This window comes from Bidens hawaiensis, unplaced genomic scaffold (assembly GCF_021521415.1).
Source record: "Bidens hawaiensis isolate Kalapana, Puna unplaced genomic scaffold, B.hawaiensis_p1.1 tig00002977_1, whole genome shotgun sequence".
Classification (NCBI taxonomy): Eukaryota; Viridiplantae; Streptophyta; class Magnoliopsida; order Asterales; family Asteraceae; genus Bidens; species Bidens hawaiensis.
In genome coordinates, this window is record NW_027491160.1 from 1,859,107 (window position 1) to 1,870,885 (window position 11,779).

At 35.1% G+C, this 11,779-nt stretch overlaps 2 protein-coding genes across 2 annotated transcripts; both read right to left on the minus strand.

Moving 5' to 3' along the window:
* Positions 1–3,836: 3,836 nt before the first annotated feature.
* LOC143621899 (uncharacterized) lies at positions 3,837–4,196 on the minus strand. Its single transcript, XM_077093185.1, has one exon. It carries the CDS (start codon positions 4,194–4,196, stop codon positions 3,837–3,839), a length of 360 nt encoding a protein of 119 aa, XP_076949300.1.
* Positions 4,197–9,239: 5,043 nt separating this feature from the next.
* Positions 9,240–11,755, minus strand: LOC143621932 (tubulin beta-1 chain-like). The gene is made up of 3 exons (XM_077093205.1): positions 11,362–11,755; positions 10,512–10,781; positions 9,240–10,001 (listed from the first exon to the last, which is right to left on the minus strand). Exons 1-3 carry the CDS (start codon positions 11,753–11,755, stop codon positions 9,319–9,321), a joined length of 1,347 nt encoding a protein of 448 aa, XP_076949320.1. The 3' UTR covers positions 9,240–9,318.
* Between the last annotated feature and the right edge of the window lie 24 nt (positions 11,756–11,779).

The window sequence follows — 11,779 nt, forward strand, 5'->3', positions numbered from 1 at the left end:
GCTCATTTTTCTTCACTCCTTGGTTACTAATAGTATTCTTTCCACATGCCTTGCTTGCAACTTTTTATAATTGTAATTGCCTAACAGGCATGCAAGCAAATAGAAAAACATGAACATGATATGTCCGTGTTTGTTAATTTAGCTTTAGTCGAATAAATGATCGAACATGGTTTCCTATTCGAGCTAGTTTGTTAAGAAAATCATAGTGATCGTGTTCATCTACGTTTGTACTTAAAATGTGAAATGAACAATTCAAAAAGAGAAACAAACCCAAATTCATTTAAATGAATATAGAACAATGATGAATAATTTAGGGCGTTAATCGTGTCGGGTTGGCGAGTTAAAAAATGCAACTCGAACCTGACCCATATTATTATTCGTATCAAAGATTCGAACCCTAACCTGCACACACACATAAATTCGAGTTGACCAGAGCACGGCCCTTTTAACCCATATATAAAAAGGAATTGGAAGAGTTTTTTTAAAAATAAAAGGAATATAATTTAGTGTCTGTAAAGCAAATGAATAATATGAATTAAAAAAAATAAATAAATATTTTAAAAATTGATTAGAAATTTCAAGTGTTATTCAGAAAATGAAAAACGGTAAAAACAAAAGTATACTATACTTCTTTTAAATCCTTAAATAGGTTAACGGGTCCACTCTAACCTAAGCTGTTTTTAAACGGTTCAACTCGAATCCAATCCTTTTTTAAGCAGGCTGTGTTAGTCGACTAAAAACATGCTATTTTTTATGTCATATTTGGTCATGCTTCGAGTCATTTCAACAATTGTCACTCTTAGTGAATATAAATAAAGGAAAACAAGGATGCGTAAATGAATTAGTTTTTTTAATACTAGAGGATGTCGGCTTGAAATTGGAAGGGGACATGTAGGGGTGCAAATAAGTCGAGCCGAGCCCGAGCTCAACTAGTCTTGAGCTTGGCTTGTTTACTATTTATTAATTAATTTTTTATATTTATAATTATTTATATATATATATATTCAATTATAATTTTATGTATAAAAGAATATATATTATTTAGTTATTTTAGTTATTTTTCCATAACATTATATATATATATATAAATAAATTAATATTATTAAATATATATTAAAAAATTATATAAATGGCAGGCTCGTTTAGGCTTACGAGTTGGCTCGATCTAGATAAGTGAAGCTTGGGCTCGGACTCGTTTATTAAACGAGCTTACTTTTAGGCTCGAGCTTGGGCTCGGGCTTGATAAAGCTCGGCTCGATCAAGCTTTTTCACGAGCCGATCTCAAGTAACTCAGCTCGTTTGCACCCCTAGGGACGTCACTCTTGAATCAACAAATTATGGGCTACTAAATTAACCAATCAACTTTTTTCTGTTAATAATAAAAAATTTTGAACGATTATTTAAGAAAACATAAGGGTGGATAAATGAACATAGGCCGACATGAATGAGCACTTACGTTCAGTAAATGATATTTATGAATGCAAATAAACGAACGACATATGTGTTCATGTTTGTTCATTTAATTAAAAATGAACGTAACTTTTTGTTTATGTTCGTTCATTTAAGTAAATGAGCAAAAGAAGTTTGTGTTGGGAAAAACGACAACCTAGCCACGAACAGTAAACAAAAACTGCGGAATTAATCTTCATTTGGCTAAACTTTTCCCGACCCGAATGAACCAATGAGGATGCAAACAAATAAGGTAATATAAAAGTAACAAGGGACACAAAAATTTTAGCGTGGAAAACCTCTCAAGGAGAGAGTAAAAACCACGGGACTACTAGAGCCGCTTCAAATCCACTATCACCAATAATGAGCAATACAAAGTCTTCTCTGGGTAAAACTAGAGGCATACACAAATCATCATATACTTGGCACAAACTAACATCAAGTATATGGAACCAAATACAAAAGAGTAAATGAGTAAAAGGTACCACCAACAATAAAATAAATCGATATCTGAAACATCTCCTGTCTTCGTCAAAACACCAAAGGAATAAAGCACTAATTTTTCTTCCCTTCGTAATATGCCTTGCTAACAGAAGAGGAATAAAACTCATCTTTCTTTATTTCGTAGAGGTGTAACGGCAGAACATGTGCACCAAAAAAAACTCTTTAAATCCTTTTTATATCTTGTTGAGGAGGTCACGAAGCCCACCTAAAGACTTGGAGCTTACGCTGGCCCATAAACACAAAAAATTGATTTTTGTCTTGGTTCATAACTCCAATCGGAGGAAGTAACAAAAAAAATATTTTATTCCTTTATTTTTCTTTTCCTTTCTTATTATTAGACCATAATAATAATAACAATAGAACCCATGAAAGATTAATTTGTTAGGCTTTCCTATGGACAAAAAATACCCTAACGGTTTGTTCATGATCTGTTTATCAAAAAAACAAACATAAACAGATTTTTTGTAGAACTAAATGTTCAGATTATTATCATTATCTTTTTTTTAACTGTAATTTTATATATAAAACAAGAAGACCGACTAAAAAAAGTCTAGCTGGAAACGAGAAATACAATTAAATGATTATGAACTGTAATATTCAACGAGCTGTATCCAATGTCACTGAAATGAGTTAAATCAAAGTTCGTTTGATCAGTGATTCTCAGCTTCCCTAGTTTTATTCCACAGTCACCTCCCCATCTCTATATATAAAGGATATATAAAGGTAAAGCGGGCCGAAGCTATATCTAGTGGGCTTAGCTATTAATTAAGTCTAACTATGGCCCAATCCTATAATAGAATAATGTAAAAAGAGAACACACAAACTAAATGGACCGCTTAAATTGAAATATAGCCCTGTAAAAGGCCATTTTTACTAGTGGTTGAAATTATAGGACATAGGAATCACTTAAAATGAAAACAAATCAAACCAAGAGCATTCAGGTTGCAACATAAGCGGTGACTCGAGATGTTTCGGTTTTTATATAATTATAACGGTTCGATTTCAGTTATAAATAGTTTGGTTAATTTGGATATTAGGGAAGTGGTTCGTTGATCATGCTAATCTGTGGCGGAGCCACATATATCTCCTCGGTTTCGGCCAAACCCGTTCAATTTTCGATTTTATATGTAACCTGTAGGTGCAATTTAACGAGCAAACTCATTCTTTTTTGACGAGTGAACCCAGTATCATTTGAAAAAAAAAATTCAAACCCATTAGTTATGAAAAAATTGACTTAAAATTTTTTTTACAATGAATATTTTGTTAATAAAATATAAAAAGTTTTTAAGAAAACCATAAAAATTAGTTACAAACATTATAAGGAAGCCAATAATAACTCATGTATAATATATAAATTAAAAAAAATTTAAAGTAAAATAGCCAAAAACAATGACAATCAGTTTCTTTTCTATCGACCAGACTATCGCCTCCTTCTTCGCCAGTTTGGGCCCGAAAACAACGACGATATACTTTTGTTATGATAGTGATAATGTATTTTATTTATTTGGTAAAATGATCTACCTTACTCATTCGAGTCCGAAAACTTTGAGGCAGGAAAAAAACCGAGGACTGAAAAATCCCGAACTCATAGAAAAAAATTCCTAGCTTCGACACTGATGTTAATTATCGTTTAGACGTAGCCTCTAGTTATAGGTGGGTTCAAATTTCAATTAACAAATCTAAGTATTAGCTTAGGTTAAATAATTTCTTAGCTAGCTTTTTAATTTTCACTTTTGAAAAATTTAATTTATAAAACCACCTTTTAGCACTTCACTTATATATTAAAATAGAAACAACAAGCATCATCAAACAAAGCATTTTGAAAAATCACCAAAATTCACCTACATGGTCCAAGCAAAACTTTCAAACCAAACCTATAAAACTTATGAATGATACTTAACCAAAACCAGCACCAAACCAACAATCAACGCCACCTTCCATGGAGAACATCCATCTTGCTTTCCCGACTCAACCGGCACACCCGCTGCTTGGACCGCATTAGACAACCGGTTCTTCATCGTAAGATAAGTTACCCCTAATAAAACAAGCGGCAACAAGTACAAGAGAAACTTGAGATTCTCACTTTCATCATGCGCCTTGGACTCGGACTGACTAGACATGTACATCAAGAACATGACTAGACCCGAAAAGGCTAGCAACTGCGTGGGTGGTGCGGATGCCGAACCGAGGGTCTGGTCAACCCAGCTTTGATCTGACCTACCTTCTCTTATAAACCAACCCATCTTAATTCTTAAGCTCTATATGTGTGTGTTTTATTGTAATTTGTGTGTTTGGTTTGGGCAGTGTGTGGATATATATCTTATCATGAGGTTTCGGATTGTAGTGAGAACCGACTCTTTTGTATGGTTTAATTATTTATTTCATAAGTTTGTGATTGGGTAGGAGTAAAGAAGACAGGTTTTTTACACTGACGTCGGTTAATACCGGTGACTGGTCAAATTAGCATGGTACGCATAAGAACAAGAAGCACAATCGAAATAACCGAACCGGAATACGAAAGGTAATTGAACCGCATAATCGATTACCTAATCCAATAAAAATCGACGGTTTGGTTGACATTTTCTTAAAAACTAGTTTTTCGGCTTGGATTCAATTTTGCTATATCATAAAACTGAAAGCCCGATTTTAAATCATCCATAGAAATTAATAAAATGGTATCTACAAAAGTTTTATCAGAAATTTGTAATAATTAATTATTTGTTGAAAAAAAGTTTAGGACAAAATGTGTAAATTTTAGATGCAAATTCGTTATTTTTAGTCATTTTTTTTTCAATAAAAAAATTTCATATCCAAATGATTAAGTGAAGTGTGTTGAACTGATTGTAAAAGCTGAAAACCAAAAAAAGAAACGAAGCTGAATAGTTTATAAAGATCCAAAAATTGAATTTTTTTGGTTAGGTTTGATCCAAAAACCAATCCAATTCGACCATACACATCCCAATAGGAATCTAAGATCATGTCATATAGATGAACGGGTAAGCAACTCTTGTTTTCACGGGGTTGATACAGGAATAAACCATTTAAGCTGTAAAACTGTATTATGTAGAAATATTTTAGGAGAAAAAAATGCCATTTGATTTCTGTTAAATAAATTTAAATTAAAGGAATTATTTTTATATAACCTATAATATATAGTGATTTGAACCTTTTGTGTCGTCGCGTTTTGTAAAATTAATTTGTTTACAACAAAATATTATTAAAACTCAACTTTTGATAGAGATTAGGGGTGACTAATATATCCGATAAGATAAAGGAATGAAAATTGAGATTGTTTGGACAAGTGAAAAGAAAACAGGCGACACGGAGAAAACAGTTATATAAAGAGGAGGAGGGGTAGAGGCAGACTCAAATTGATCTGGGCTGAGAGATTAGACATGATTTGATAAACATGGTTGATGATATGACTTATTAAAGTGTAAGATTAAAATTAAGGACTTTTAAGAGAAAAATATAGTTTTAGTTAGAAATATGTCTTATGGTAACAACTTCACTGTATTCTTTACTTATTATTATTATTATTATTATTATTATTATTATTATTATTGTTATTATATTCAAATTCTTTTGTTCGTACTTAATAACACACTATTCTAATATTTCATTTTAAACTTTATTTGTTTTACTTTCATGTTTTTGTTTTGTTTTTCTTTTCTCGGAGCGGAGATCTCGTTGAAAGCAGCCCTTCTATTTTAAGGGATTGAGGCAAAGTTTGCCTACATCCCATTCTAGCTTTGACTATTTATGAAATTTACTAGATATTGTTGATGTTAATGTATGTTATTCGGGGTACATGAGCTCATGCACGTCTTCACCTAAAAGAACTCAAATTCTGGTCATTTCAAACTCTAATTAACTAATCTAAACCTCCTTTTCAACCAATGAGTACTTCTACAAAGCCTTGGTAACTTCAGTAACTCAACTTGTGTCCATTTGCTGAATAAACTCTAGTTTAAGCTTGAGCTCGTTTAAACTTAATTTTATTTGAGATTTTAGTAAACCTTAACTCGAATAAATCATGAGCGATTTAGTCAATTTTACTATAGGTAAATCACAAAGAAAAAGAAAGAAAGAAATTAAACTTACTTATATATGAACTATTTCTAGCTAAACCTAAAAGGCTAAAACCTGGCCGAAACCGTTTAACACCAAATTAAAATACATATTCATGTGTCAGCTCAGTCTTAACCAAAACCAAATTGAATATTTGGTTCCAAAATTTTGATTTTGATTTAAAACTTAGTTCACACAAATAATGATTATTTAAGTTTGTCCTCAATTCAATACAATTACAATTTTAATATAATCTTATCTAGCCTAACTAATCCTCTAAACTAATAATAATTCGGTTTGGTAAATTGAAACCGAAAACCAAATGGAACTCTGTTTTCAGTTCTACTTTGAACTATTTGAATTTAGCTCCTATTAGAGTTGGTAGAGGTCTCGTAATTCTTGAACACCCAAATAATTGACACACTAGGGTATGCGATAAATACATAATAAAGCAGATGATATAAATATAAAAAAAAAAAAAAAAAAAAAAGAACCAAGGTGATGACAAGATTCCCCAACGACGAAGAAAAACACTCGGTGGCATGTTGCCAAATGAAAATGGTCCATTGAACAAGGAATATACGGTCAATCCTTTGCATGGATAACACGTGTCGAAAACCCAATTGCCACCTTTCCATGATTCCATCTACAATTTCTTTTAACATATATCAATTTTGATTAATGATGGATATCTCCATTTCATCATCAGAAAAAAATACTCAACTGATGAGAAAACTCCATGAATCGAACTTGAGTCCTCTTTTTTCTTTTTTAATCTCAAATGGGACCCCCAAAACCTTCCATTTATTAATTACACCTCTTTGATGTCTCACCCTAACTATTTATCTTACTAGCCACACTTAAAACTGTTTAAACGAAACATTTTATATATCAGCATAACCGTTTGTTAGAAGACCCTGACCTTTTCTCTTATCTAAAACAAAAATATTAGAGGTACGGATCTCAAAAAATGTTTTGGATCTATTGCACTATAATATTGGTTCAGTGGTATTCGATACATAAAACAAAGAAGGTTGAGAAGTAGACCAGCCTAGCTGTCCCTAAGTCCCTCGAAGATCCGCCTGTGCCTAGTAATATGGAGTATACTTTTTTTAAATGAGATGGTATGTTTAAATCCTTTGAAGTACAAGGTTAAAAAGGATTTTAAAAGTAAAAAAAATTGATGTTCAAATAAATAAATAAAAAAAACTTCGTTGGAAATACGCAGATCATATGCTATAAAGGAAACTAAAAGAAAATTAATTTTGTTAGAAGTACCAGAACTGATAAAACTTCTCCTTGTGGTAGATGGAGTTCACTGCATGAAGTTTGTCGCAGAAATTGTGAAAATTATGAAAATAGAGAAAAATGTGGTGGATTTTGTTAACTCGTAGCTTTGCTTATGTTTCGACTTGAACTCGGTATATTAGTAAGCGGGTTCAACAGTCATTAAGCAGGTCATTCTTGTTAATTAGTCGTTCAGCTGTATTAAGCGGGCTCAACAGCCACTAAACGGGTTATTCTTCAGAAAAGGACACTTGCGTCGGGTGGTTATTTCAAAGCAGCAGTAGCATTCCGGTACCACGCAAGTGCCGCTAGACGTGCACAAAAAAACCGGTTCCGGAACCTAACCGGTGGAACCGAACCGGAACCGGTTCCAGTTCCAACCCGGTTGGAACAATACCCGGTTTGGGTATTTTTGTACCCGAAAATCGGGACCGGTTCTACTATATATATTTCAGTACCGGTTCCAACCCGGTTATTATTTGGAACCGGTTCGGGTCGTACCCGGAAAAACCGGTTCCGACGGGTTTTTTTTCAAGGGTCAAACAAAAAGTCAAACTAGCCGTTGGAACCGGTTCCAACGGTAATATAGCCGTTGGAACCGGTTTTTTAGACACCAAATAGCCGTTGGAACCGGTTCCAACGGTAATATAGCCGTTGGAACCGGTTTTTGAGGCAATATATCCGTTGGAACCGGTTCCAACGGTAATATAGCCGTTGGAACCGGTTTTTGGGCCAAACCTATATATAACTTGTTTCCATTACTTGTTTCACCATTACTTGTAATTATTTGTTTTGGTAAAATTATTTGTAACTTGTTCGACTAATTATTTGTTTTGGTAAAATTATTTGTTTCGACGAAGAAGAATTGTACTATATGTTTTATTATAATTTGTTCGATTAATTTTTGTTACTTTTTTAATAACGACGAACATTTTATTTATTTAAAAACTAACTATTACAAACATTATTAACACATAAACGATACTAAACATAACAACTAAAACATAAAAAACAAAGTCCGTCGTTTTAATCCGGGAATACTTATTTTTGGGTTGTAGAGCCGGACGACTCTCCCACTTCCTTTTTTTTATCTTCCAATCTTTTTTTCTCTCGACAATACTTATTCGTATGTTTTCGTAATGTCGAGTTGGACCCTGCTTTAAGAAACTTCGAGCAATATTTGCAACGTGCCAACTCATGTGAGTCGGTCATGAGACACAAATCGTAATGGACCCAAACATCGGGGCATCTTGTTGTTTCGATCACCATAACAACGTCATCATTGGATGCCATTTGTGGTCGGTTTAAGGTTAATTTTGGTTTGTAGTGTGTTTTATGGTTTTGGAATTGGAGTGTGTTTGATAGTTTTGAAACTTGCTATTATTAGTAAGAAAATACCCTATTTATAGTTAAAAAACCGGTTCCAACGGTCAAAAACGGCTATATAGCCGTTGGAACCGGTTCCTAACGGCTCTAATTTTTAAATTTCAAAAAAAACCGGTGGAACCGGTTTTTACGTAAAAACCGGTTCCGGTTCATACCCTACCGGTTCTTAAAAGTTCGCATATCTGGGCACCGGTTCGGGTCGGGAACCGAACCGGTTCCTGACTGGAACCGGTGTCATTCTCTACCCGGGTTGAAAAAAACCGGTTCCGAACCGGTTCGGGTTTTCAAGGTGTACCCGATTTGTGCAGCTCTAAGTGCCGCTACCCCATAAGAGCCTTGGTATATCAAAACCATTATATTTCTGTATTAACTCATGAAGTTAGAAACCTTTTCAACCAAAGTAAGATCAAACTCAAAACAAACAACATATTAATCCCAAGCATTATAACAAAATCATCACCAAATTATGAATCAAACCACAACTGAAATTGAAACCAAGCAAAAAGTACGTTGTAATACATGGAAAACCGAGCATCACCAAGCATCATACACAATGAAATCGAATGTCACCCAAAACAACGTACAATCAAACAAGCAAACAAAACAAACCGCATATATATATTACTCCTCGTACTGCCCCTCTTCAACCTCTTCTTCCTCGTACTCCTGATCATCATCCACCGTTGCATCCTGATATTGTTGATACTCCGCCACCAAATCATTCATATTACTCTCCGCCTCAGTAAACTCCATCTCATCCATCCCCTCACCAGTATACCAATGCAAAAACGCCTTTCTCCTAAACATAGCAGTAAACTGTTCGCTCACTCGCCTAAACATTTCTTGAATCGAAGTCGAGTTCCCAATAAATGTGGAAGCCATTTTAAGCCCGGTTGGTGGGATGTCACAAACGCTTGATTTAACATTGTTTGGTATCCACTCGACAAAGTAAGACGAGTTCTTGTTTTGAACATTCATCATTTGTTCATCAACTTCTTTGGTGCTCATTTTGCCTCGGAACATGGCTGAGGCAGTTAGGTATCGGCCGTGGCGTGGGTCTGCAGCACACATCATGTTCTTGGCCTCCCACATTTGCTGAGTCAGCTCTGGCACGCTAAGAGAGATGTATTGTTGGGACCCGCGAGAAGTGAGGGGGGCAAAACCGACCATGAAGAAGTGGAGACGAGGGAATGGGATTAGGTTGACTGCAAGCTTTCGGAGATCAGAGTTCAGCTGTCCCGGGAATCTTAAGCAGCATGTTACACCACTCATGGTTGCAGAGATCAAGTGGTTCAGGTCACCAACTGCAAAAAGACAACGATAAATTTTTCCATATTGATCATAATATTATTCGATGTGGCTAAACGGATTAAAACAAGTTCGGGTCAAAACATATAATCCTTTTTGCACGACAACACGAGTTAAACAAAATGGGTCATATTGAGTTGACTCACAAACATTTTCTATTATAAATAAAATGAGTACAAAAACAATATGATTACAATAAAATTCTTAATTACTCGACTAGTCGGTCCGTTAGTTCAAAAGTTGCAAAACGTGCCAAATAGACAAGTCGTCAAAATGGGTTTGGACTTGTACAAATCCACAGGTTGAATCGACTCGAAAACGTTATTTAGTAAAAAATGAAAAATGTGTTACAAAAACGATATCACTATGATAACAATCTAAATGTTTCAAAATTAAAACAATTTAAAGTTTCAATTTAGTTTGTCTGAATAATTTCAAATAATCATAACCAACATCGACCTGTTCTTAATATAATCTGAGGTTTAACTAAAGAAAAGGATACTTACAACTTGGAGTGGTGAGCTTTAGGGTCTTGAAACAGATATCATAAAGCGCCTCGTTGTCAAGCACCATACACTCATCAGCATTTTCAACCAACTGGTGGATCGAGAGTGTGGCATTATAAGGCTCAACCACAGTGTCTGACACCTTTGGTGAAGGGAAAACCGAAAATGTAAGCATCATTCGGTCCGGGTATTCCTCTCTTATCTTTGATATCAACAGTGTTCCCATTCCAGATCCTGTACCTCCCCCAAGCGAGTGGCAAACCTGAAAACCTGCCACCAAAAAACCGAATCAAATCAAATTGAATAAAAAACTGATATCTTGTATTGTACACATACCAAACCTATGAACATTGAATCAAATATGAAAAATCCTAACGAATAGAGCACTAAGCAGCATAGATGTGTATCATTCCAATCATATTCTAGGTAATTAGACCTAAAAATCAGAAGTCGGCCAAAGGCGGTCCAAATCGATCAGATTTCGGTAAACAAAAACTGTGAAACTAGAGTCAAAATCTGTCGAAAATGGTCAGAGCTTGGTCAAAATATTTGAAGTATATAAACTACTATAGTCACTAATCCAATCCGATTAATACGTTTGAAAAATTATACAAATTTTTAGAAAAACTTTGTACATAACCGCATTCGATTTCAAGTAATCAGACCTAAAAATCCGAAGTCGGTCAAAGGCAGATCAAATTACAGTCAAAACTGGTCCAAATATGTGAAATCGGTCAAACAGCACCGAAAGAAATACGATCCGAATTCAAATATAATCAAAACAATAGACAAAACTCATAATTCAAATGTTAATCACTAGATCACAGATAAAAGCAAGACATAAAGATACCTTGCAAGAGATCACAATTCTCAGCCTCCTTCCTGACAACATCGAGGACGGAATCAATCAACTCGGCGCCTTCCGTATAATGGCCCTTGGCCCAGTTATTCCCGGCCCCGGACTGCCCGAAGACGAAGTTATCGGGCCTGAAGATCTGGCCGTAGGGGCCGGATCTGATGCTGTCCATGGTGCCAGGCTCGAGATCCATGAGGATGGAACGCGGGACGTAGCGGCCGCCGGAAGCCTCGTTGTAGTAGACGTTGATGCGTTCCAGTTGGAGATCGGAGCCTCCGGTGTAGCGGCCGGCGGAGTCGATGCCGTGCTCGTTGCAGATCACTTCCCAGAACTTGGACCCGATTTGGTTGCCGCATTGCCCGCCTTGGATGTGTAGGATTTCTCTCATCTTTTCCTTTCCTTTGGTGGGTTG

Coding starts and splice junctions, on each gene's coding strand:
- LOC143621899 (XM_077093185.1), bottom strand. CDS start 4,196: ATGGGTTGGTTTATAAGAGAAGGTAGGTCAGATCAAAGCTGGGTTGAC.
- LOC143621932 (XM_077093205.1), bottom strand. CDS start 11,755: ATGAGAGAAATCCTACACATCCAAGGCGGGCAATGCGGCAACCAAATC. Junction 10,782..11,361: donor GAATTGTGATCTCTTGCAAG/GTATCTTTATGT, acceptor TTTTGGTGGCAG/GTTTTCAGGTTTGCCACTCG. Junction 10,002..10,511: donor AAAGCTCACCACTCCAAGTT/GTAAGTATCCTT, acceptor GTCTTTTTGCAG/TTGGTGACCTGAACCACTTG.